At 42.6% G+C, this 27,807-nt stretch overlaps 1 protein-coding gene across 1 annotated transcript in view; it reads right to left on the reverse strand.

The window, feature by feature from the left end:
- The window catches only part of fkbp16 (FKBP prolyl isomerase 16), a 38,136-nt gene that overhangs the window by 680 nt on the left and 9,649 nt on the right, over nt 1-27,807 (reverse strand). Inside the window, exons 4-7 of the mRNA XM_061721880.1 lie at nt 6,043-6,260; nt 5,101-5,282; nt 2,299-2,376; nt 52-189 (exon numbers count right to left, since the gene is read on the reverse strand). Coding sequence (XP_061577864.1) covers nt 52-189; nt 2,299-2,376; nt 5,101-5,282; nt 6,043-6,260 — 616 coding nt within the window. The remainder of the gene's footprint in view (nt 1-51; nt 190-2,298; nt 2,377-5,100; nt 5,283-6,042; nt 6,261-27,807) is intronic.

Genomic DNA, 27,807 nt, shown 5'->3' on the forward strand with positions numbered 1-27,807 from the left:
TTGTTCATCACGACGAGACAATGCGGGAGGTGTGCAGATGTGGCGCCTTACCGAGGGTTTCTTCTTGGAAGGAATGAGGAAGGGTACGATATTGTCTCCGAGCATCTCCGCCGGTTTGGCCTTCCACTCCTGGGTGTCTTTCCCTCCCGACTGTCTTTTGACGAGTTTGGATAACTCGGCATGGATCGCCTAAAGAAAGAGAGAAATAGTTCCTTTTAAAGAGTTATAGGAACAAAAAAGAAAAGGCTGTTCTTTGCTCAAACATTAAAAGAGCCTCTAAAAAAACCCCAAAGAAGATGAAGATGCAGTTTTAAAATCGCCCAGCAGATGAGAGCAGAGGCCTGACTTGAAGTGTTCAGCACAGTTGTAGATTACCATTCATGCATTTTCTAGTGAGACCTTGTCAAACATGTATATTCAAAAGACCAGTTTGTAAATAAATGAACTAGATTGATCGTTAGAGATTATAAATCTTTCCCTCTCTGTGGATTACACTCGGAGGAAAAAAGAAACTTTATCGGATAGATGCTAATACAGGTCCCTGAAAGATGGGGGACTAGGGTGTAATTAGCAAAGCAGCAAAATATTTTGGTCTTGTCTAGACAACACCAGCAGTCTTTGTGAGGGAGGCAGTTTGCCCTTTGTGTCAGGTCACAGTCACTCCGGCAGCGGTGTGTTGTCAACAGCTGATGGAAATGTTCTCCTTGCTTTCTGTGTTGCATAAAAACCGCAAGCTAAAGGCCGTAAATTGTGATTTTTGGTCGAGTTTCCCTTCCAGGACTGGTCCTGTATACAGTACCGGTGTGTGTTTTGTAGCTGGAAAGTCTGAGTCAGACCGTTTCGTACCTTCACTTCAGTTGGAGCGCAGACCCTCGGAGAGACAATAATAAAGTTATGTGGGTAGTTTTTCTTTTTGTACTTTCAAAACACCAGCATGAGCAGTGGCCGGTAAGAGAAACTCTATCCTCACACTTATGGATGATAAGTGATGAAGGTTTACCCCAGACCTGCTGGCTGGTTTTACACTCGCACTGTCTTCCTTTTATTGCGGAAAGTATTTTCATTTTTTTTTTCATTTATTTATTTATTCAAACAGGTTAAAACAAAAACAAAATAATCAGAATGCATAAAATGTATATACCGAAAAAAACAAAGAACAACAAAGAAAACCATAAGCAAAACAAGGCAAATTAAAGAGACAAATCTATATGTAAATAAATATTTCCTGTTTGAAAGGGTGTAGGATGAAGTTTCAAAAAACTAAGTAATGTCTTATAACATGAACCAATCAAAAATAGATAAAAGAGGGACTTTTGTTGTATGAGAGTAATTTTGGAGTTGAGGGAAGTGGAGTAAAACACCAACATTTAAAGGAGGGATGGGTCATTCTGTCTCATTTCTAATCCACTGTAACTGTAAACATCAACTTATAATAGTGGCAGTAGAGTCAGACCAGACGGTTTTTATACCATACTTAAAATGGATACAAGATTTATTCCTCCTGATGAAGACATCTGAACTCAGATGGCTATAATACAAATGTTTGACTCATGCAGAGTAAAGTGTGCACAAACATGCTCCATGTGTGAGCACACAACAGCATGCCATTAACTATGTTTATGCCGCCTGCCGCCGCCCATCAATTACACAACTGTGAGAGGACCTAACTGCATCTCTAACCTACAACATTCATTCATCTTCAACAAAAAACAGACTCCAGATTCCCTTAGCTTTGTTCTCGCCCCACTTTAGGCCCCGCAGCACCATCTTGGGCCCCGCAGCCTACTGTACCTATCGCATCGCTCCTGACCTTTATCCATCCCTCGATGGCGACTTCCAGCATATTTCACTCTTGTCTCTTGACACATTAACCTACACCTTTCTACCTTTTACAAAAGAAAAATTGCTACAAAGCCTGAGGAGCCTTGAGTTTAATCAGATGTGCAGAGATCTGGGAGATTAGACGAGCCACAAAGACATGACAAAACAAGTTTTAAACTAAAGGTGGTCCACAGATACCAAGATTTCTTGGGGCAAATGTCAGAACGGCTTCTCTGAGACGAGTTGGAAAGAAGACACAGACGTTCGCTGGATATATCTCAAATGTTTTCTTGTTGAAATGATAAGCTGCAGCCTAAAAGAACACAGGTGGTCATTGTTCAGATGCATTCATGGGGAAATCCACGAGCTCTAGTAACACTGGTCGCCAGGCAGCATGCATGTGTGTGAGAGGGATTCACAGGCAGATTTAGAGGAAACAGGGTGAGAGGAAGGACCTCTTCACCCACATAATCTCACCTTGGTGGTTGGCTCCAGTTTCAAGGCTTTTTTTAGCAGCTCCATCGCCTCTTTGTATTCACCCATTTCTGACAGCAGCTGCAAGAGATTAGAAGACCTGCGGCGTGAGAGTTGTTGGAGCGCCCGTGAGTCCAAAACACCAAGGAAAGAGCAATAATGTACAAGATGGTTAAACAGTTCACTCCTCCTTCCAGGAAGTCTACATTAAAGCTGTTGTGTGTCAGAATTAGACATGAAAATACCTAATAAAACAACAAAACAAAACAGCCATTTGGATGTTAAAGACATTCATCTGTTGGAAGAGAGGAGTTTAACACTGGCTAAGGGCTTATTCTTCTCACACGTTAGGGCTGGGCGATATGGACCAAAAGTCATATCTCGATATTTTCTAGCTGAATGGCGATACTCGATATATATTGATATTTTTTCTGTGACATAATTGGGGTTTCCCCCAAAGCATTATAGCATAGCATCTCTGTTAGCTTCATTTTTTTCAGTTTTTCAGTTTTAATACAAAGCCTCGTGTCAAATGTCACACAGGTTCCTTTATTAACAGAGGTCTGCACAATATCAAAATGTATAAAACAAATGAAATAAAAATAAACTGCCTGCATATATAGAATAAAAATGCTTCTTGAATAAAATAAAACAAATATCCCTTTCCTGCATAACAATTAAATTAAAATACACTGTGCAATTAATACAATGTAGACAGTAACAGGCAGACTTTTCCACTGAGGTTGACAGTTGTGCAAATAACAAAACATTTGTGCAAATCTCAAATAAAACATTCAAGTCAATTTGTCACAAAATAAGCTATATCAAAATCATTAAAAAAAAATGTAAAAAAAAAAATATATATTTTTTTTAAATCGATATAAACAATATTGTCTCGTACCATATCGCGTTTGAAAATATATCGATATATATTAAAATCTCGATATATCGCCCAGCCCTATCACACGTCAATCATTTTTTATACTTTACTGCATTTTAAGACATGCATAGCGTGACCATGTACTCCAACTTTGCACAGATTACCTGCTCCATACGCATCCTCCTCGTTTTTTTGTTCTTTGTTGGATTCTGCAGAAGACGGGCTCCAACTGGATTCTCGAGGTTACTGAGCACCCACATACGGTATCTTTGAATGATACACGTTCAAATTCTCTCAAGGCCTCAGAAATGATTAAAAATGCCCTGATAAAGAGAAAGTGGTGTATGCAAGTTTGCCGCCATGAAGGAGACAAGGGCAAAACTTTAAAAGAGGACTAAGCATGTAGCAAGTTTTGAACATTATCTTGTTTTCCACGTTATCTGGATTATTTTGTTGGAGCCAAGGATTATGGAGGAGTGGACTGTAAACTGCGGCAGCCAGCGCAGAGAAAGCCACTGGTGAGTCAGTGTAACCTTCATAAATAAATAATCTCTTTATCAGAATGTTGTTGTAGCTTTAAGCACCTGCTTATTTGAATGTGCCTTGTGTTGTCAACGATATCAGACTGCCGAGTCCTTTCTCTCTTACAGAGCTCAAAAATGATGTCATAGATTGCTGTGTCTATATCTATCTGAAAATGTGTAATTTTAGAGATTTTATATTTAAGCTCTATCAAAGATGGAACTCTTCAGAGTTTTCAGCGTCATGTACAAATGCTCTGAGATAGACAGCTGTCAGGCTGTTTGTGTCTGCGTGTTCTTTAGTCTAGTTTTAGTGTGTGACTGAAACCAGAGCAAAACCTTTTTGACTTTTCGTCGACTAAAACTATCACATATAGAAATGACTCAAATTTGACTAAAACTAATACGCATTTTAGTTCAAAGAAGTAAGACTAAGACTGAATCTAAGATGGTTGTCAAAAACAACACTGCACAATAGTGTCACAATATGCTTATACCCAATACTCGAGTTGTAAAAAAAAAAAATCAGGGGGGATGGTGGATTTTATCATATGGGGACAGATAATTTGTGCTGATTACAAATAATATAATATATTACAAATAATAGCACTGACCAAAACAGCTGCAGAAATACTGCAGGAATGACATAGCAGCAGTTAAATGCAGCCTTCTGTAAGCTTTAAATATCCACTGGGCTTACATCAAATACATTAAAACACAACAATAAAAAACACTTTTCTGAACTTATCAATATGACTCTGTCCTTCACAGGATAAGTAAAATGGATCACTGCAAAAACTCAAAATCTTAACAAGAATATTTGTCTTATTTCTAGTTAAAATGTCTAATTTTAGTAAAAAAAATCTCATTAGACTTAAAACAAGACTGAACACTGGAAAAAAACAACAATTTTCACCTGTTTCAAGTGGATTTTCACTTAAAATAAGTAGAAAAATCTGCCGGTGGAACAAGATTTTTTTGCTTGTAATAAGAAGATAAATCTTGTCCCACTGGCAGATTTTCCTACTTATTTCAAGTGAAAATTTACCTGAAACAGGTGAAAATTGTCACATTTTTCTGGTGATGACTCTAAATGTTGAAATAGCAGTAAAACCACATTCATTGATGACATAAGGGATGGAAAGGGGGGATGACAGTTTTACAGGGGGGATGATTTTGACCGTTTTTATTTCAGGGGGGATGCCATCCCCCCTCATCCCCCCTCAACTCCAGTACTGGTTATACCTCAGCTGAATGTGGAGAGGAAGGAAGAAGAAGGAAGAGTCTTATGCCACACGCCACATAAACTTCCTCGTTGCCCCCATGTGGTCTGGCGCTGTACTCTTCCATAATGTGCCTTTAATGTACCGATACAGAGGAAACGTGACAGGGTGGGATCCTCACCTTTCCCGCCCTGAAAAGAGCCTTGACGTTGTCGGGCTGGAGGGTCAGGACGTCCCGGCTGGTGTGTAGAGCCTCGTCGAACTGCTCCAGCTTGAGCTGGGTGGTGGCCAGATTGTTCAAGCACTTCAGCCGATATGCCCGCACCTCTTCCCCCTCCGCCTTCACGCCGGCGTCGCTGCCATCTGCACAGAGAGACCACGGGTCGTCACACCGGACACCCTGCTGTGCCGGTCACTTCACAGAGAATCTTTGCTCTTTTTTTCTCCGGGACCACAAAAATAAAAGTGTGGCATCATTAATCGATCACACTTACACTTACATTTACAAACTCAGTGCCCCCTGGATGGTAATTGTCTCCCGACTTTGATGGGCCCCATATGACCCAGTGAGAGCCAGCTTGTTGGCCCTTCTCCTGCATTATTCAGCTCCATCTCATCAAATAATTAAACGATGTGGATGCTTTGATAAACTCCTCTCCTGAGCGCCTCTCTGGATTCATTCACCGCTCAACCTTTATTGATACATCACGAATCGTGTCATGTTTGTCTCCTTATTGACTCGTTCAGTCACATTTCTCTCCGGGGGCCTCCACTGCCTTGTCAATGATTAGAGTGATTAAGAAGATGGAAATAGGGAGGAAGTTGATTGGCTCTGATTATGCAGAAGAATGGAGCAGAAACATCACTTGTGCTGCTCTGCTCAGAGATGAGCATGGCTATGCATCCAGATGCTGTGATTATGGAGCTGGCAGAGTGGTGGAGAGCACTTCTGTTAAGTCATTCCGGGTTAACGATGTTAAAATGTGGCGTGTGAGGTTTCTCAGATCAGATTCTGTCCTATACCATATGTGTGTCTATACACTTATTCTGTGTTGCATGTCCCGTTTTGTGCCTATTCCCTTTTCCTTTCTGGGAATAAAATGGCGTGTTGGTGCCGGGGTACCTGGGTTACGTGTGGTCAGCATGTCCAGAGCCACACAGTAAGCCCTGGAAGCATTACTGTACTCCTCCCTCTGAAAATGAAAGTTTCCCCGCTCTCGTTTCTGGTTGCCGATGCGGATGCGGTCAGCGATGGGCAGAGTCAATGGGTCTGGTTTCTCTCTGATGTCCAGCAACTGCAGCTGGTACAGCAGAGGAGCCCAGGCTGGAATATCAGGCTCCCTGTAGACAGACAGACGGAGACACCATCACCACAGGGCAAACTAAGGAGAAAAAGCTACATATTTATATATGAGTAGTAAAAACATTATAAATTATTAAATAAAAATGTATTAAATATATAATCATAAAAATAAATAACATCCTGAAACGACACATTTTAAATATCTATAACTTCAAGTATAAATGAGAAAATAAAATATATCAAATAAATAAATAAAAATACATGACCGATACATAACATCCTGGAATGACACAATAAAAAAATATAACTAAATCTTTAATTATAAAACAAGATGTGTTTGGCGTTGCACCTTGAGACAGTATTTCGGCTGCCTACACAGATCTTTTATTATAGTTTTTATTCATAATCCATCACATTTCTTGGATGAGGAAGTGTGAGGAGACTGAACTGCAGGCACGACAGTTCAGCTCCTGGACCGTTAAAGAGCCGCTCTGGTTTAACTCTGCCTCACCGAAATGAGAACGGTGCTCCCCGGGGAATCATCAGAGGATGCTGCGCCCACGATCTCCCCCCCAAACATCCAACAAATTAGATAGAAATGTTTTGATTTATCCAACCCTGGCACATTTCTCCCCCTTTTTCCAGTCCACAAGCTCATAAGCTCAGAGAAAGAGTTTGGGGATCTGGTTCATTTCTGGCTACTTTCACAGGTAAAGGCTGCATAGTTCATGCAGTGTGCAGCGCAAGACGAGACTTAATGTGTGAGATGAGTTCTTACCGCTGGAAATGCACCTGAGCAGCGTGCTCAGGAGCCAGGAAGTGATGCAAACCCCAACATCTTTTAATTTCAACATGACAAAGACTGAAGATGGATCCCCGCTTATCTGGATTCTGGAATGGCTGTTGTACTGATGTCAAGGACCGGTTCTGTGCAGGATGTTGACCATGTTCTGCACATTATATTTACAGCGACAAGTTAGGTGCACGTTTATTCTTGGGTGTTATGACCAGCAACAGAGATGTCAAAGCGTTGTTTCTTGGGCTCAAAATACATTCAAAACTCTGCTTTGATCAGATATCTGTGAATATTTTTGTTCCTTTCAGAACCAAATCAAAGAAACAGAAAACTGAGACCTTCTTTGTTTTTTTTTTTTTTTTCATTTTTCCATTCTAAAATCCAAACAGAACGACAGAAAAAACAGTTTTGATGTAGAAAACAGTCCTTTCCAGTTCGGCTTCTTTCTTTTTGAAGGTTCTGCTCTGTGCCGAGCCTTCTCGCGGTCGTGACCAAACACCCGGGGGGGGCACCGACGTGCTGTTGAGTGCTCGTGATCCAGGAGTTGTGTTTTCTCCGTCTCAAAAAGTTCACCAATAAATCCAGCATACGGCTCAAGTTTCGCCATAGCTGTGACAGCTTTCTTTTCTTTTTTAATGAGAGTAAGCACATTGTTCTTATTAAATGGGCTGTGAAGTACTGGAACACGACGTCTTCATTTTCTTAAAGGAACATTACAGAGTTAAGCCGACCACAGATCTTTTAAGAGCTTCAAACTACCGTCAACAACGCAGGAAGATGGGAGTTTGTGGATTCTGCTTCCGTAGACAGACTTGCACGGGCTGCGACCGGACTTAGGTACATACAGTTTTTGTACCCATGCAAAGTTAAAATAACCTTTAGGGGCCCTGGTCAATCTTCCACTTAAGTGGAATTACACTTTTGAGTCTTGTCAGAGGCTTAAAATAGCAATCTATTTTGACTTAAGTCTATAGTGACCGCTGTTTTTCTGCGAAGGACGATTCCATCCCGACTCAAAATTGCCTCCCTTATGAACGTTTAGCAACTAGTAACGGGCCTGGGGTTGTTTACCCTCGACCTTCGAGTCATTTTTTCACACATGATCAGTGATCATAACGATGCATGCAACATGTTTTATGGGACTCAGCTTGGGATCTATCAGATTCACTGATAGAAACACGATAACCTCACTGCCGAGGTTTTTGAAAACACTGTCCACATAAATCAGCCCGAGCGGTTTTCATCACTACTGCGGTTGTAAATGGTGTTTTTTCTGTTTGTTTTGGTTTTTTTCCTCCCCCCCTGCAGGCTCTGACAGCTGCTCTCTGTGCAGATTACATTTCACTGCATCCAGCATCTCACAAACCTTAGAAGCAACAGCTTTGAAGACGTCTCAGCCAGCCGTCCGGCTCATTTAAGCAGACGAGAATCTGAAACCGGTGTGAACCCGATAGCTTCAGCTTAGTTAAGAGTAACTCAGAAGGAAAGTTAATTTGCTTTTCAATCATCTGGCTCCTGCGACAACATGACAAACGGTCGATTATTATCACTTCCTCCGAGTGTGTGTGTTTACATCCTGAGAAGATTACTCTGAGCTCGGCCGCATGTCACAGGGTGTAACGGGGTGAGATGATCTGAACAGTAAAAATGCGTTAACACAAATTAAAGCAGAATGTCCGTTTCTGCTGAAGGACGCTCTGTATGTGGCAGTTTCCAGTTTTGTTTTTTTTGCAAAAATGAGAGCACAGGGAGTTGTGTCAGATCATGAATTATTCAGACTGGCTTTGTCACATTTTGTGTTTGTCTAACAGAATTAGATGTGTGCCCAGTCAGCGTGCGCCTGCGTCAGCAGGTGGGATCACATTACCCTTTCACCTCCGCTCCCATGAGTCGTCCCCGCTATCGCAGGACGACGCAGGGGGGCGTGAGGCCGGCAGCAGAGCCCAGGCCTCCGAAACCGGATCCCTGCATCGCCACTGGGAGCAGCTCTCCAAATATATCACCCTGGACCATAAATAAGTAGATTCAGGTCCTCCTTAATTAGTTTTGACGGCAGGGTTCAAGGCTTTACGGCAAAGCAGGCCTCATCCATCTAAAGTACCCTTCACTGCTTTCCTGATGAACGAAGAGCGCAACAGCGTCACCGGGTGATTCAGTGGTCAGCATGGGCAGCATTCGAACACGCTGCAAACTTTCCTTGCAAACACCCGGCTCTTCTTATCAGAGAATATTACACAATATTCCAGGGCTGTGTTATGCAACAGCGTGGAGCGTGCAACAGTCACACGCCGTGTCCTGCAAACTCTTGCACTTGCATGGTGGAACGACAGGTGTAATGAGCATTTCTGCATGCAGCTGTGCACTCACGGCTGAAGAAATGTCATTTTGGCTGAAAGTTACCCGGCAAAACGGCAATGCATCGTTTTAAGGACTCGCATGTCTTTGCGCTGAACCTGATTAGTTTATCAGAGAGGACGCGGTGGAGTAAGTGCTGCTGCTGTAAACTCATCTGAGTAGGAGTTCATACGGTCATGTCAGAGCTCAGTTTATGTCCCGGTCCTGCAGCTAAAATAATATTGAAACTAAAGTTAGATTACTATCAGAGTGCAAATGAGTCTCGTGCACGTGGGCTCCTGTCCCTACTGTAAAAACAGCCAAAGAAACTTTGGACTAATGTACCTGTCATCTCTGCTAGTGTTTAACGGCGCTACATCCCACCGTCACTGAAAATCTAATTAGCTGACAGAGCTACAGTGGACGCCGTGGAAAAGGTGATTCAGCGGTTCAAGAGAGTACCGATGGAAGAGAAAAAGAGGGAGTCACCAAGCGAGTTTTCGAACAAGACCCATAGAGACTGGAAACGACGTGACCAAACGTCCTTTTATTGGTTTTTCACCTTCCATCGTGGAGGGGCTCCTGTTTGAGTCACAAAGCCTTCTGGGTAAAGGGTGACCCGTCTTCCAGAGCAAAAGAAAAGGAAGTCCAGTCACCTTGTTTCAGACCTTTGAGAGTTATCGTGACCTGCATGACTGAGTCTCCAACCAAACACCAGCAACCGCTGGACAGAACAACTGCCACGCCTATGATGGGATGCTTTGAGCTGGAAAAGAATTGTTACAAAAATATGATAAATGATGATACATTTTTCTTTTTTGTTCTTTGTGCTACTCAAAGTATTAAAAGTAAACAACATTAAAAAAAAAAACTATGCAGGAAACTGAATACCACAGTTATAGCAGTATATTAACTCTAACTTGATGTCTAATATACTGGCTAATTTTGTTAAAAAACCAAATCAAAACCTTTGACACAACACAACCTTTTAACTTGTGAAAGGATGTAATAGATGCAGCTGCTCAGATTTGCGGGGTTCTGTGACTTCCCCCATCTATATTTACACCCGGCAAAACTTCATAAAAATATTAATTACAAAAGTTGTGCATTCAGCGGCGACAAAAGCTAGAGTCAAACCAAGTTCTAAGGGGCGGAGTCGGACACTTGACTCCGCCCCTTAGAACCTTTACGAACCTAGCAGTAAAAACAGGTTTAAAAGGGAGTGTTATCATTTACTCCAGTGTTATTTTACCCTCAGCATGTCACAGAGAAACTTCATTAAGAAGACAGAAAATTGTAAAAAAAAAAAAAAAGAAAAAAAAAGCACAATATGTCCCCTTTAACTAACAACGTATCAAATGTAGGTTATTTCATAAACATCATGGAATGAAAACTATAATATTTCCCAATGAAATGATCGAGTTTAGACATGTGCTTTTAAACTGTAAGGAAGTTAAAGAGCAAATATTAAGTTTTGTATTCCATCTCTTTGATTTACTTTGCTTCATCTACTGGTATTTCCCATGTTCGTGCATCAAGAACATGACCGTGCACATACGTGGGGTCTAAAACAATAGCGATCAGAACAAGAGGGATCTCTTGTTTTGACACCCTTTGCGGGCTCCATCTGCAAAAATAGGAAAAACCAAGCAGCACAGCACCTTTTCACATACTTGCATGGACACGAATACTTGTGCTGTCGGAGCCACAATAACTGTGTCAAAACAACAGGTGAATTTCATTTTATTTGCTTGATTTACTTCTGCAGATGTCTGCACTTTCTCTTCTCCTCTTTGAATCAAGGCCGCTGGCTCTCGGCTGTAGTGCAGGGGAGGGAACGGGCCGAGTCTAATGTTCTGGTTTACAGGCCGGATCGCATGCTGGCGCGTTGAACCAAAGCTCTGACCGAAACCTTTTTTCTTTTCTTTTGCTTTTATTTTTTTTTTGCATTGGTGTCCACGGAGCAAAACTAAAAGGAAAGCACTCCCAGTAAATGTACCTAAAACGTGTTGCTTACACAGATGGCTTGAACCAAAGTCCAGATAACGTACATCTGAATTTGAAACCAGAGTTGACCCTTGCTTGGTGTGCAAACAGCTCGGTCCTCAACTCATTGGGAACTGACTCTTTCCACACAGAGAAAACATCCACTTTGTTGCACATGACTCATGCATAATCAGACGCATTATTAGAGAGGTGATGAGTCACTGATGTAGCTCCTGAGTGCACCAAGTAAATGTAACACACCGAACCTCAAAACGTGTTAGCGCTCCAGTTAAACCGAGGCGTCAAACACACTGACATCCAACAGGTGTGGTGTCTGTAAGATCAGGGGCTAACATGAGAAAGGCAGCATAAACATGGCAGCGTGCCGAACAACAGCTGAGGATTTACGTCTTAAACGGTGACTAATAAAGGTGACGAAGTGAGAGTAGCGCCTCCACCCTTTCAGTCATCGGCTTGGCCGGCGAGCTGCTGGGTGTAACCTGAGACCTGGGCTTGCTGACAGATCTTTAAGGTTTAAAGTGTCACGTGGGGTCACCGGTGATTAGCGCGACACCGGCCCGCTGCTCCGCTGAGCCCAGCTGAAGAGCCCCCGGGGTCTTATTAGAGCAAACAGGAAAGAGGGCTGGTCAGTGCAGCCAGATCCCTCCACGAGATGCGGGTGAAAGACGAGCCTGTAACTACAGCCCACATCCGACTCCATAAAGCGAGCTGCAGGTTTCGACCTCCCTGCCAGTTCCTGTCACCCTCCCTCCCCTGCTGCGGAGGAAACTCTAATCGGACAATAAGGAAATGGTCACTACTTTTTGTTGTTTTCTAAACTTAGCAGGAGGTTAAAGGTTCTGCATCTGCATAATTATTCAGTGTAGACATAAACCCAAGATGAAAAGACAGTCTCATTATTTGTAGGCAAATACAACCACAGAAAACAACAATACACAACATTTTCAACAAAAGTGAAAATTATAAAATAAAACATCCTGTGGTCAATACTAAGTATCCCCCTTGCAGCCTCCAGAGGATTTAAGAAGGTCTGTTGCAGCATCTCTTTGGGAATTAATCATCAGCAGTGCAGAACTCTATAAATGTTTTTGCAGTTAACTTCTCACAATGCCAAGAGGGAAAGACATAAGCAAGGGTCTTGAAGAAGCAACTTCAACGGCACATCAATATAACCAGCTCCAAATCATTTGGAAACAAACCACCTTTGTCTGAAAAAGTACAAGGAATAACATCTGAAGTTCACAGAGTTGCATCTGAACAAACCACAGCACTATGATTGGCAAAAACAAAACGCAGTATTTCAACAGAAACAGATCATAAACCCCGTCAAGTACGCTGCTGGGTGATGTGAGGTTGCTTAGCTGCGAAGACCTGAGTGCCTTGTTATCATTAGCTGCGTTTCCTAAGCGGGGATTCAAAGTAAACAGACAGGACTCTAATAGGGCCTGCCCTCTGCAACAAATGTCACATCTGACCACAAGGTGGCGATAATGCACAGCCAGAAGGCTAAAAAGAAGAGTGCAGCAAAAGAAGAAAGAGAAGAAGTAAACTAGTATTTTGTGTTTGTGAAAATGTGCGCATCCAGTTGCGGTCGGGTTGGCTGATAACGTCGGGCGTGGGTCGCAGGTCAACCCACTCACTGGTTCCTGGTAACGGAGACACGTGTCAACGATTCGGCCCCGGAAAATCTACCCAGAACTCCTGCTATTGGAAACGCACTTATTGCGTCAACCATGAACATCTTTGCAAACCAGAGAACTTTAGAGGGAAAAGTGAGGCTGTTTGTTCGACAGCCGAAGCTCGCGACCTTAAGAGAGCTGTTAAACTGCTACGTACTAACTTAATTTCACGGTCAGTCCAGGGCTCAGTCCAACTCAACGGAACACATTTATTGCATCAAGCAGAATTCCTATTTGACAGTCCTGGCCGTGCTGTACTTACATGGTTCACAAATCATTTTGCGCTGGTTTATCAAAGGATTTCGCAGTAAAAGTTTTTTTTTTTTATCGGTCACTAACCCATTGATGGAAGGTCAACTTAAGTGTTTCCTGCTGCACTGGTCTCTCTTCAATTCCCGGAGTATTTGCTGCAATAGGTTGAGGTGCATTGGGTGTAGTTAAAAAAACGAAAGAAACATGTCATTTGACCCAAACAGAACCCGAGGCCTGAAGATTTCTGCACTGGGCTGACCTGAAGATGTGAGGCATGAGCCGTGGTTGCAGCTCTCGGGTGCCAGACTGGATCTGCACGTACACAATCCACCTCCCTGGACTCCGTGGCTCTCAGGAACATGATGGTGGCTGACCTCTCATCATGATAGATCACCATCGTAACTCACGTTGGAAAACTTTCCGTGACAAAACAAGTGCATTCAAATCACTTAACTTTCACAATCTTGAAAGAAAGTTTAGCCTATTTGGCTGCGGTTTTTCTAGTCCTTCATGTCGGGGCCACTTTTCTCCTGGATGTTGGCCACGTCTGTGTTGCCTTGACCCTCTCGGACTCATTACCCTTACACTTGCTCCAGATTACAGTTTCTTCTCTTTGTGAGAAGTATGCAGCTCTGGGGCCACGTCTGCAACTGGGTGTCTGGTGCAATCTTCGCTCTGTTTACTTAAATCTGCTCGTAGCCAGAGACAGAAAATGTGCGCTGACTCACCAAGCTGATGAAGACCACCAGGCACCTCATAGCGGGATCTCAATTACGGGACTTTGTGAAGCCTGTTTTTTAGTTTGTGTACTCCAGGGGTCATGTTGGGTCCAGCTAATAATCTAATGAGCCGGATTGACTGGAAATTAATTATAGTTTAAAAGGATTGGTTAAAAAAAAAAGGATTAAATTGTAGTATGAAACATTTCTAATTGGACTGAAATGAACCACGTTTATTGGATTTTATTTCATACAGCCGACTTAAAGTTACTGGATTAACTTTTGAGTTTCTCCGTTACGTCTCGTGGCAAATATCTCATGGACTAATCTCTTTAGGGTTTGTCCTCTCACAACCCCACCGCGTCACAGCAGACGGCCTCGTGCGCGCCCAGGACAAGGGATGGGGTTGAAGATTCAATGCAATCTCTTTAGGCATTATATGAATTTGATCTGTTTCAAATTGGACTCTTCTTAAAGCAGCATGTAGGACTTGTGTCCTTCCTAATTTTTTATTTCTTTTTTCTTTTTTTCTTTTTCTTTTTAGTAGATGCATTGTTCTGGACATATATTTATTAAAATTTCTGTTTCATATTTTTTTATTGATGCAAAAGTAACAAAGGCACTTACATATGCCAGGGCACATTGGTGACAGCAATGAACATGGTTGTATGCACCAGGGAATTTAAATTTACATACTTTTAAGAACAAATAACAATAACACAAAACGAGACTAGATAAACAATACAATGAAATGGACATAGTCTGTAGGAAATAATTAACACATAAACATAATGATAGATCAAAATAAATGAATAAGTAAAAAATCTTTTAAAAAACAAAAAAGAAAAAAAACAAAACCCAAGTAAAAAATAAACGGTTGCCATTTATTGTAAAATTTGTTGTTCAAGTTTCCCCTTCTTGAGTATCTAATTTTCTCTACTTTTAAAAATGACATAACCTCGTTAATTCCCTGTGTACTGGAAGGAGCTGTCGTGGATTAAGTTAAGTCAGGAGGTGAAAGCTATTACTTCCAAGTCTTTAGTAGAGTATCGGGTATACTCCTCAGGAAGACCAAAAATGCCAATGTGTGGTGAGGCGTCAATAGTTTTTCAGAATACCTTGGACATGGTGTCGAAGTAAACTTGCCAAAAATTTGTCAGGGCTGGACAAGAGAAAAACATGTGCATAAGATTGCAAAGTGAACCTCCACATCTGTCGCAAACATCTAACATACTTGGGAAAACCCTTGCCAACCTTGTCTTTGAATAATGACATCTAAATACAACTTTAAATTGTATCAAGGTCAAACGGGCACAAATGGAAGTCTTGTGAACGACCTTCAGTGCGGCTTCCCACCAATATTGATCAAAAGCCAATCCTAGTTCACGCTCCCAAGTCTCTTTTGTGCTAGTGGTCAAATAACCATCATATGACTGAATAGAACTACAGATTTTTGAAATTAAAGACCTTTGTAAAGGATTCAATTGCAAAAGGTCCCCCCATGGCTGCTCAGGTGGAAGGTGAGGGAAGTTAGTGAACAGGGATTTTGCACAGTTCCTCACTTGGAAATATCTAAAAAGAAGGGAGGATGGGAGGACTTGTGTCCTTTCTGTTACACCATGTCGCTTTTATATCACACAACAGCAGCGATTGAACCAGCTAACAGAGCTGGAGTGGACATCCTGGCAGAGGCAACGACGAGGCTAAAGAAAGCAAAGAGAAGAAAAGCGGAAAGACTAAACAAACCAGAGGTATATCTTTGACAGTGTCGTAAAAGTGACTTCGCCTTCATCTCTCTTGGAGGCCCGCCAAGCTAAAAATTGCAAAAGTTCCTTTGAGCGTCTTTAATTGCACCGGACGGTTGGGTTTGGTGGTTAGCATTGTTGCTTCACAGCTAGAAGGTTCCTGGTTTTTCAGCAGGGGTCTTTCTGTTTGGGGTTTGCATGTTTGAAACAGCGGCTTCAAACATGCAAACCCAGTGTACCCCTGCACTCCAGGCTCCTGCAGGTCCCTGTGACCCTAAATAGGAACAGACAAGGTATGGATAAAGGATGGATGGATGAATCTGCAGGTTTGACTTACTTTCCTGTAATCACTGTAATTACACCAATAGACACAAAAAATATCAGCATCATCCAATCTACATGAACCTGCAGGTACATGGGCAGACTATTTTTGCACTTATCAGATCAGAACAGGTATGTCTCCACCCATATTCTGTTCTTATGAAAGATGTGATAAGGATGTGCTTGTTCACTTTGTTATGGTAAGAATATGAATTCATTATGAGTGACTTTTATGCAGGCTGTGGCTTAACAAACTTCCTCATCAAAGGTGCACGATAGAGCCGCTGACTCACCCTGTTATCTGCCATGCAGACCCCTCGCAGCGCCGGGTGAAGAGAAAACCTCCCTCGGAGGAAAAATAGTGGTCAGTTTGACGTTGCGCACTATAAATGACAGAAAGGCCAGCCGCGCGCCTCGTCCCGGTTTCCATGGTTACAACCTGGGAAAGCGCACTAATCTACCATAATAAATGCAGCGTGCAGCCTGTATGATAATACAAAATCCGAGAGGATTTATGAGGTTGTCTGCTTTTTTTTTTACTGCCGTGAAAACAGCGCTGCCGTTCAGTCAAGAGTCTGTTTTGACTCTTGGATGGACACACGGCATCAATACAGCCATGCAAAGAAGCTTAGCTTTAATCCTGGTGCTGCTGAAACGTCACAGCTGTTTTTCCTCGCCTGCTGCCATGCTGGTTAATTTGTGGCAAACCAGCCTCCTGTTATGACCGCAGATCAAGAAGCTAAAGCAAAAGTGTTAGGGCCTTTCAGCTGCCGCCTCCTCGTCCACTTGTTCTTCGTCTCATCTTCTAGCAACCAGTCCAACAAAGTGCTGGGATCAAGGGCATCTACCGGCTACGTCGTGGCTGCTAAGCTGCGCAGAAGTCTCACATAATCTACAGTGTGTTTAAATGAGGCCTGTTTAAAATGCATCGAAGCTCAGCCCCGGACAGCACAAGACTGATTTTTAATCGCACACATGTTTACTTGTCCAGTCATTTCAGAGACACCAGAGAGGATCATTTAGGTTCACAACTCCATTAGAGAGGGAAAGTACAGTATGTGCAGTGATGGGTTGCAGGAGGAGGGGTGAACGTCTGCTCCAGGTACACCAATAATTGAAACAGAAATCATCTTAAAAACCTTTAACAGTTCTGTTTACAATCAGTGTAATACAGACAAAAAGGGCAGCCTCCTAAAAGAAAATTATTTTTTCAACCTACATGGTTTGCGTCCACATTTGCGTGTTATCTTTCCTCCTTATTTAACCCCTTGAGCACAAAACTGTCGACTGGAGTCTTCATCATGAGTGCAAACATGCGTTTTTTTCCATTACACGTGATAGGATGACCCTTTCTCCATGAAATGAGACAGTGATTGAGGTTTTGAAAAGGATCTAGTATATAATTATTACTCATAATGAAGGCATATTCTGTACGTATTATGAGTAACAGCCACTACAAAGGCACCCAGCGGTTTATGGGCACCTCTGACAGAGACGTACATAGCGGATATCTATCTTTAGCATCTGCCAGGAAAGCCTCGGGCATATGCAGTATATGTCATCATGTCCACGCACACTGACCCTCTGCCTTACGACAAACATGGTAACGAGAAGGACATCAGCCCTCTGCACCGGTACGTGCACTCAGTTTAACAACATATGACACCAACATATGATCAGCCACCAAGTTAGTCCTAAAACATGAGGCAGCGCAGTGCGGGAGGTGCATTACTCCCAGTACCAGTACCAGGCAGTACCAACCTTGGGCTGTGCGATTAATCAGGTTTAAACTAGACTCCGGGAGTATATCGACTCCACTCGTCACAGCCAGCATCAAACTTCAGGGTTGAAGCTAATATTTCTTTGTATTTTCCTTTTCAGTTAGAACTTTTTCCACTTGGAGCCCAGATGCATAAACATATTCAAACATTGATCATTGATCGCATGATATAAATCCAGATCTCAGCACTCCATCCTACTTTTCCAACATTGCTAAATGCTGACTAAGAAGTACCAGCGCCATGGCCCACCCCCACACCGACCCACTGCTGTGCTTTGTAAAAGCAAAGTTGCAATCACAAACAATATTTCTGTCTCTCTGGCTGTCTTTTCGTTGCCACAGTGAGCTTTAGGCCACATGAGCAGCATTTCTTGGGGAGGTTTGGACAGCTAGGAGCACACTCGCTATGCAGTAATGGTTCACACATGTATTTCTCATTGAGCTCCTGCAGCTGGAAATAACAGCGAGGAGAATCTAGGCAGAGTGTGCAGTGTGCTGGAAAGTATACAAAAATCAAGCTTTGAGAATCGGCTTTTGTTCACAGCACATCGAGAATGGAAGCCGAGGACCCTTGATTGTTTTTGTGTTGAAAACCAAATCACTCGTATTTGCACAGAGCCGCATCACTGATGAGGGAGTGGAGGCAAGGAACGGATCCGCGGAAAATGAAGAAGCAGCAGCTCTCACCAGCATGCAGCGTCACGCGCTGCAAAAACTCCCACATCAACTCTCAAACTCATCGTTCTTCCAGAGGTTTTTAATCTCTACAAATCCAGAGTGAATGCTGCAGACAAACGCATTCTCACATGCCATCCTGCTCAAACATGTCTGGACATTTTCAGAGCTGCAATGAATACTTTAAAAAAGCTGCGGCAGTGAAGTTTTACTGATGATTTCTTTTTATTCACCAGGTAACTCCCATCCAACTACTTTCTGTGCTTGCTTTATCCAGCTCAGTCTCAGGGGAGCTGAAGCCTATCCCAGCCAGGACACGTCCCCGGTCCAGTTACAAGTCCCAGATAAAGACCCAACAAAAGCTCAACCCAACATGCATCTTTTTAGAGAGAGACCACGGAAACTACACACAGAAACCACTTTCACAAGGTGTTTTTTTTCCCAAGTGTGTCAATTATCCATTTTTTGTTGTTGTTGTTTTTTTTTTTGCAAAAGTGTCATGGAAGCGCTGTTTGTGCATTCGCACGTCTCTGGCAGCGCTGGATGTGACGTAGCTGGTCAAGTTGTCAAAATCTAGTTTCCAGCTGTTTTTGGCCTCATTAATACGATGAAGCTGTGTTAAAGCACTACTTAATCATTATGCATTACTGCATTACATACGGGCTTTGCCTCTGAATAATCATTCGAATGACCATCTGCTGCCTTCATCATCTGATTATTTTCTCAACGGCGGTAGCGGCGATCACAATCATTTGTCAAAGACTAAAGATGTTTTTGTGCATCCTCTCCAAAGTCTAGGTCTTCTTTTTCATACTTTTGAAGAGATGTCTCTCAGAGTCACGGAGATATGACAAGAGTTATGCTCTAATGGAGCATAAACACTGTTCAATGGAAACACCACAACCACGCAAAAAGGTGTCATGGAAACGCGACTTATAGCCACTGCACCCTCGACCATTGCACCAAAACATGCAGGATGTCAACACAACACGGACAGTCATTTTAAGAATTTTAAGAAGACAAAACCTAAGCTGATGCATGTTAGACTGAAGGTGGTGAGATGCTCAATGCAAGGATGCTGTAATAAGTCTTTTTCATGAGCTTGTCTGTGGTAGCTCACATGTATCCATCAGCTGACTGAAGCTTTCTCATCAGACCACCGGCCTGTTCAGGCTCAGGATGTAGCGGCCAAACTCTTCATGGACACATGGGACGCTAGAGCACGATGCCCAAGTCCAAGCTCAAAGCTCTTAAACAAAAACACAACCTTTCCTTTGATTTACAGGTGAGCAGGATCAGCTTCAGTTGCTATCTCATGCAATGATCTGAAATCTCTCAGGTTTGGACTCTGATCTGGAGCAGCACCTACATGAATCCTTCCTTCAAGGAAGGATTCATGCTGTGTGAAGAGGAGATGAAAGAAATTTGACTTAGACAGAGTTCATTATTTCATAAATCAGCCTCACTGATGTCAGGAAAACATATCGTACCTTAAGGTGGACTGTAAACCCATGATCGATCACAATGAACAAGCTGTCACCTCAGACGTGTGCACAGTGTGATCAAGTGGCAATTGATTATGCACCACTGGGAAATGGGGTTTAGCTTCGGTGGATAGCTTGAGAGGCGAAGTGTGACAGCCCAATTCTTCCTCTGCACAGACATTATGTCTACTGATTACATAAAGCAAGCGTTCGCTTGTTTTGGATTTCACTTTTTGAGCTTCAAAGCTGTCTAAGTTACAATAAATTCCCGAGCGACGGGCCAAGAATCCCGATCCCTGAAAGATGAAAGTCCTCCTTTTCCATTACTGTTAAAGCTCACAGAAGTATCTGTCTACTTCAGTGGAGACATGAAACAATGACTGTTGAAACCACGAGCAATTTCACTTTAGAGATTTTACTTATTATTCAGCAATAGATGTTGAATGTCTGCTTCAATCTGCTGTAGAGAACACAAATTTTTCTGACCACCACGCCTCGTTGCTTTACGAATGCCACTTTGGTGAAGGAATAAATGTCATAAAGAGATAATAATCAGAAAATAATTTCCCTTCTGAGCCTGAGCTGCCACATGTCCACGCGGAGAAACCAGATAACTCCCACAGAGAAAATGTCACCAGCACTGGGATATCATTTTTCACATTAAGCGCAGAACACGTGGTCACCAGTTATCGTGCTCTCTTAAATGAGATGCAGCTTTAAGGCAGCGCTGCTCCCGCACAACAGCAACGGGCATTTACGCCTTTAACGTCAGACATATTTAAGACACCCACACGTGTCCAAAAATCGTTTTTATACTCATGTGAAGTGGCAAAGGAAACACCTTTCTCAAGTACGGGCCACATGACGAACAAGGAGTCTCATTCACCTTTTTGGAGGAACTGGCTCCATTTGGGTAAGATGCATCAGACATCCAGAGGAGTCATTGTTTCGCAAAACAGAATCAAAAAGCATCCTAAAGTTCCTGTGACGTCAGTGAAAATGTGGACGATGACCTTCCCACTGGAATTCGAAATGGCTCCACGTATCTAAGGGACTGACTTTGTGACAATTCGTTGCAGATGTCACCTCTTTTGGAGAAACCAGGGCAGCTAGAGGGAACTGACCTGCCAAAATTAAACAGGTCCTGGACATCCGTCGTAGTTCATCTTAGGACTTATTACGAGAGGAGAAAACATCATTTTGTCAAATAACATGACTTAAAACACAGATGTTTTCACGTGTTTTATTGACATTTAGGAATTTTGCTTTAAGGAACAGTCCAGAGTTAAGACAAGCCGTAAGTTTATAATTAGATAGAAAGGAGTGCAAACTTTCCCTAGGAACCAGTTGAGCTTTATTAAAATAAATTATTATTTTAAACCTTTGACAAGACTCAAAAATGTCACCACACGTAAGTGTCAGTATTGGACAGGGTCCCTTCAGGACTGTACAGGACTGTTCAGTCACTACCGTCCTGCTGCAAGTCGTTTACCAATGTCGCACAAACTACTGTAAATATGCACAAACGAACGCCTCTGCTTCTATGGAACTGGACCTCTACTCTTATATTAATGACGAAATAGTGTTAGAAGTGTTAGAAGCAGAGGCCATGAACTCTCCTTCTTTAGCGTCGACTGATGGTCGTTTGCGTGACAGTGGTAGTTGTTGACTTGTGCAGAAATGTAACAATATGCCATGGACCCAAAGGACATTTGTATTCAAGCAGTCCATTTTAAGCCTGGTTTATGTTACACGTAGGCTACGCACAGCAGCTTCGTCGCGTTTATACTTCTTTGTTATATTTTTCATCACTTTGTAATTGCATCGCCAACCACTAGATGGCAGTGTATGTTCCTTTTCAGCAGCGCCATTGCTTGCAACGCCGACTTTCCTTTCGTCTACTTCCTGCGTGAAGCTCCGATGTACCAATGGAGCACAATAATCTGTTACAGACATGGCACCAAATTCTTAAACAAAGAAGAACTAATATGGTAATTAAGCATCGCGTTGACATGTAGAACGCGTATCGACAACTACGGCGTAGCTTTGATGCAAAAGCATATACAGTATCAGGCTTTATACCTTTTGCGTACCCTTACAAAGTTAAAATGACCTTGGTTTGTCTGGGGAGGCCTTGTCCACACTGTCTCTTCAGTGGACTTGTCCGACACGTAAAATATCTTTTTTTTTTTCTTTTTTTTTTAATGTACTGTAGCTGGATTGCCATTTCATTACAAACACATATCCTGTTCTAATTCAAAACGCATTTGATTCTTGTTGTTTTGGCCCCTCAGGGCAATTCCTTACCATCTAACATTAGGACCTAGGGTTGATTTAACACTAAAATGTTTCTTTAAGTATCGTGCCAAGAATCCTCCTGCTCCTGCTGTTACCATGATTTAAAGAGAAGAATGAATGCGACCGTGTCTTTTTAATGTGACCAGTAAATATAAAGCAGCAGACCCCTCCCTGTGCTGCAGCAAACTCCTGACTTATTTGTCAGGGTGTCACAGGTGGAGCAGCATGTGTCTGCCAGATCTTTAGTCTTTCTCACCGTGTCGCGGTAGCATTAATCATCAGTAAGGTATCTCTATTTCTTAAGAAGAGGAGCTTGGCTTTTAGTTACCGGTAACCCAACCCAGAGGCAACTTTATGTCAGTCTCCTCTGACAGCATGAAAAACAAACACACAAAGCACATTTACAAGGAATTTGAGGTGATTCTGTCTCCTGCATATTAACTCAGAGGTTTTGTTCTTTATATTACAACCTATCAAATATATCCAACGGCTCAAATTCTTTCTTTTATGAGATATACATTTTAGATAATCCCTAATGATTAAACAGGCCACGTCTGATATTTTGGTATGGCAGAGAGCAGTGAACTTTGAGAGGAGTGTGTGCATGCGCGCATGTGTGTGAGCATTAGTTTGCATGCGATACAATGCTGCAGACGTCAGATGATGGGGTGCTGACGTCTCAGTGCGATGAGTCATGCTCCACGTCCCCACATATGGTACCTCTTCATTGGGCTAACTTGCACATGCACGCACACACACACACAAACACACACTGGTGTCACTTGTCACTGCGTATATATCTTCTGGCTGAGAGGGTGCATTCGTCACCTGGCACCCTGCTACAACAGCAGCTCCACACTGCCTCATACTCGTCCTTTACTCAGATACTCTGGCGCCTCTGCCTCTGACAGCATCATGCACGCACGTTACCTGCCTGCACAGACCTGTATCACATTCTTATCTGTGTGTGTGTGTGAGTGTGTTGGTGCACGTGTGTTTGCACAATATGTCACTGTCAGAAACAAGCGCGGCCCTCCACTATTGCCATCTGCTTCCATTCTGTTGCAGTTACAAATGAGCAAACACATGAAGGTGCGTGTGCACGTGTTGCATGGCAGTCTGAATGGTTTTACATATTGGGAAAATTGCTTTTTATCCGTCATTTGCTTGTTGTCAGAGACTGCATATGCAAGAAACAGTGAGATCATAACAAGAGTTGACGTCCATGGGCCACAAATGATGAGAGGGACAGATCGATCCCGAAGGTCAAAGAATCCCAGAAGCGGAGTCTGTGTTTGAGCAGCGACAAGGAAAATACAAAGCAGCTATGAATACAAAACGGTGGCTTGTGTGTGTGTGTGTGTGCCTGTTTTTTGTTTTTTTTTGGCCTATGCAGCAAATCAAAGACCGGCGTGAGCTAAAAACAAGTCCTGTGTAGGCCACGTTGTCTGACCACATCTGAAGGCGAAAGTGTTTATGGCCGTTGTGAACAGCCACCCTTGAAGGCAAGCAGTCTGGAAAAGTGGGTGTCAAAGAGAGAGAAGGGAGGCAAAATAACTTCAAAATGGGAAAATGACGCATATTTTTAGACGTAGTTTGCGCCTCAAAAGCTCTCAGTGTTGCCCTGCTTTGCCTTGTCTTGTGAAGAGTAAACAGACGTGTGGAGAACAGAAAGGCTACGACAGTTGTGGATGCAAGATAGGTTCATTTACAGGTTTGCTGAAAGGTTTTCAGATATAAAAATAGCAGCGGGTGTGGATGGTAAAGTCATTGGTAGGACTGCACTTGTTCTTTTTCTTGGTTCCCCATCCGTCCATCCATCCGTCCGTCCGTCCGTCCATCCATCCATCCATCCATCCGTGAGCTGCAGACTTCACAACTCTTCTCCATTATTTACAATGTAGAAGCTTTGCCAAAAAAATATTCCCTAAAAAGCAGCCAGTATTAAAATGACAAACGGTGACCAAATGTCATTGAACAGTGTCAGAACAGTGACCGTACCAACCCTGTCAGTGCAGGCATTTCCTCTTTCACATGGCTCCCCTAACAGCTGCAGCCCGGCTGTGAGCCGCTTATGTGTTGGACATGAACAACAGATATCAAAACACAACGTCCGGGGTGGTGTTTATCCGACTGTAAGGCTATTTCAGTCACTATTTTGACTCATTGCCTTGTCTGATGACAGATACAGAGCAACAATGTAAACAAGTACAGCTTTAAGAGGAATACACTTGTATGAACATATGAAAAGAGGGTGCATAAGGACAGAAGAAAAAAAAGACATGCTTATTCATATATACCATCCAGACAGTGTTTTGCCAGTAAGTCTGAAATATATTTGAGATATAATCTTTTGTCCATACTGACTAGTCCTGAGTTATATAATAAGGCACAGCTAGAAGCAGGGTGAAGAGGTGTGAGCGAGACATGTCTGTGGGGTCATTGTTTCAGTACAGATGGGATCTTTCGACACTAACCTGTAGGAGACACAGGGAAGACTAAGACAGCAGGTACAAGACAAACCACGTTTATCAGGACAATCAGACTTTGTAACATGTTATTTAAGTTTACACTTTAAAAGATCTTCATAAACCAGTCCAGCTTAATCCCACTGAGCGGAGAGAATACTAGTCCGCACATCGATTTGGCCGAATTTTCCTGACCTCGCAAGCACGGAGTGGGACAAACAACCATTCAGTCGAACCGGGACCTTCCTGCTGTGAGGCAACCTTGCTAACGTTAGCCATCGTTCTGCCATTATACTTTATACCTAAAAAATAACAACCCCCCCACACAAAAAAAATGCACAAAGCATTTCAGTTCAAGAGGTTTTAAAGTCTTTGTTTTTTTTTTATACTTTAAAACATTTTCAACAAAACTGTTTTGTGTATTTTTTGGGTGTGAAAACCACAAACAGCAGTGGCAACAACCACAATGATGAGGATTAAGGAAGCGTGGTAAAAAAAAGTGCTAAAATCATTGTTTCATGATATTAAAGATAAAAAAGATTAGCCAATTTTCTGCCGATTAAAAAAAAAAATAGACTATTGCTAGTAATGCAAGTGTTTTGTGAGAAAGATACTGCTATCAAATTATTTGACAAGAGTTGAGAAACTACAGATACTATGGATGAAACTTTTGATTTGAATAAATGTAAAATGTATATTGTCCTAACATATTTCATTGCCATTAAAACTTAGCTTAAATGAGACTGTATATAAAAGATGAAAACGGCTGGATCTGAAACTAACAAAAACATGCAGTAATGTAACATTTTGAAAATATCTCAAACATTAAATAGATATCAAATAAATGAATATTTGCCCAGAAATGGTTGCTTTTCTTCTCCCATGGCTCCAAAAGGACCAAGGTGGTTTCCAAACGCTGAACTAAAGCAAAGCCTGCATCATTTTTAGACTATAAAGACTCTGAACCTTTGCTTCATAAAAGCACATTTCTATACAACGACCCCGGGCCAATCAGGTGCAGCTGTCAGCCGCTTGCTTTGTTCATGAAATGTTTGCAGCACAAGATAAAAACACTATATGGACATTTTAACAAGGTAATACTTCTTAATTGTATTTAGAGAGGGGTTAAATGGGGTGTCTTCTTTGTAATCAGCATCAACCTTATAATTAAGGTAATGGTGCAAGTGCGCTGCAAAGACTGACAATATGATTGATCCTGGTGTGGATATTTAAAGGGGACCTATTATGAAAAACACATTTTCTCTTGCTTTAACATATATAAAGTGGTCTCCCCTCAGCCTGCCAACTCAGAGAAGGAGGAAAGCAACTAAATTCTGCAGTGTCTGTACAGCCGCCCGGATGAGCCATCCAGTGTGATGTGGCTTGTACGAGCCGTTCAGATTCTGCTCCCTTCCGTTACGGATATAAATGTTATAAATGTGATTTACATAGGTTGGCCTCCGATGCGTGAAACCACGCCCACAACTAACTCCGCCGGCCGGAGCTTCCGCCATTTTTTCGTAGAGGTGTATCGCGTCATTCAGGCAGCCAATCAGCACAGTGCCTCATTATCATAGCCCCGCCCACTCAGAATCCCACATAGATAATGAGGTTAGAGAATGGGAAGATAAAGACATGGCTCAGAGGCTGAATTTCTAATTTATTTAGCAAAAACAATCAAAAGTTTGTTTTTAAGACATTCAAGGCCTGTTTAAAATAGGTATTAGATGCCATAACAGGTCCCATTTAAATTGTATTTCCAAAATCTGAAAATGCATTGAAGGATGGGTTTATGAGTGTTGGCTGTACGTGCTTAAGTTGTTGTGCGGGTATATAAAGGCAACAACAAAGCTGAAATTCCCTCTGCAGTTACTAAATACCCGACCTCTTTATCGCCCCACTCATGGAAAAACTCCCATGAAGAGAAGACGGACCACGTGAAACTCAATAAAAGCATTTTTCATGTTAGGAGATTTGCTTTCCAACTAAATACCCCCTGAGCAAAGACAGCAGAAGTATCACAACAGAGGTCAGAGCTGTGTTACAGCCAACGCTACGAGAGATAGGAGCGATAAGCCTGCCACTGGCAGCAGGAGAAAAAAGGTAAACACCCCAGAGATTAGACGAAGGACAGCCTCAGTTCAAACACTGGCCTTACTGGTAAAATACAGCCCTGGTGCCAAAACAACCCATCATCTAGATTTGCGAAGTAAATCAAAGACAGTGCTCTGCCCAGATTTAGTTTGTTTTTGTTTTAACTTGTTGTAGCTGCAGACCGGTAGGGCGCGCATGCTCGTTGAGAGCCGGGCCTCGATCTTATCTGGAGCGTGCTACAGCTGTCAGTGCTCACCGGCGTGCTCCTGGAGCGTGAGGTCTGGGTGTGGCTTTCTTGTCAGCCTGCCGTGCCGGGAAAGAGAAACCCAGACACCAGAAGGTTACGGTCAAACTTGTTTCAGTCACATGACACAGCAGCCAAGAGCTGTATTGAGTTGTCTGTTAACATCTGCTCCTGGAATCTGTCGCTGATGACAAACAGTAAATCTGAGTGATGTTCCTCATGCTGGTGTAAGTTATGCCAAGCAGCAGACTGTTTGTCTGAGTAATCCTTTGCTGAGACAAAGCACCGGCAGACAAGAAATGGTTCAGATTCACCACTGGGTTTTCCACAGGGGAGCGTTTCAGAGGTCACATTGATTCATGTGGCCCTGGTGGCTCCTCAGAGCGAGTCAGGCTGCGGCCAGCACCCAGACGACCTCCGCCTTTCCTGCGTGGACAACACGCTTACGCGTATGGAAAGACGAAAGGGGTCCTCGTGTGCATACGAGGTGTAAAACTAGCAGAGAGTGACGCAACTGTGCTGTGACTCATTCTACCTGTATACTGGGAAGTGGCCGTTGTAAGTGAAAAGCAGAACTGCCAGTTCTTGGCTGTGTCATGTTACGGAGGGTGATGAGAAGAGAGATTGGTTTGCAAGAAGAGGAACAGTAACACCCTCCATAGCAAATGAAACTCACACTCGACATTTAA

Source organism: Cololabis saira, chromosome 5 (assembly GCF_033807715.1).
Source record: "Cololabis saira isolate AMF1-May2022 chromosome 5, fColSai1.1, whole genome shotgun sequence".
Lineage (NCBI taxonomy): Eukaryota > Metazoa > Chordata > Actinopteri > Beloniformes > Belonidae > Cololabis > Cololabis saira.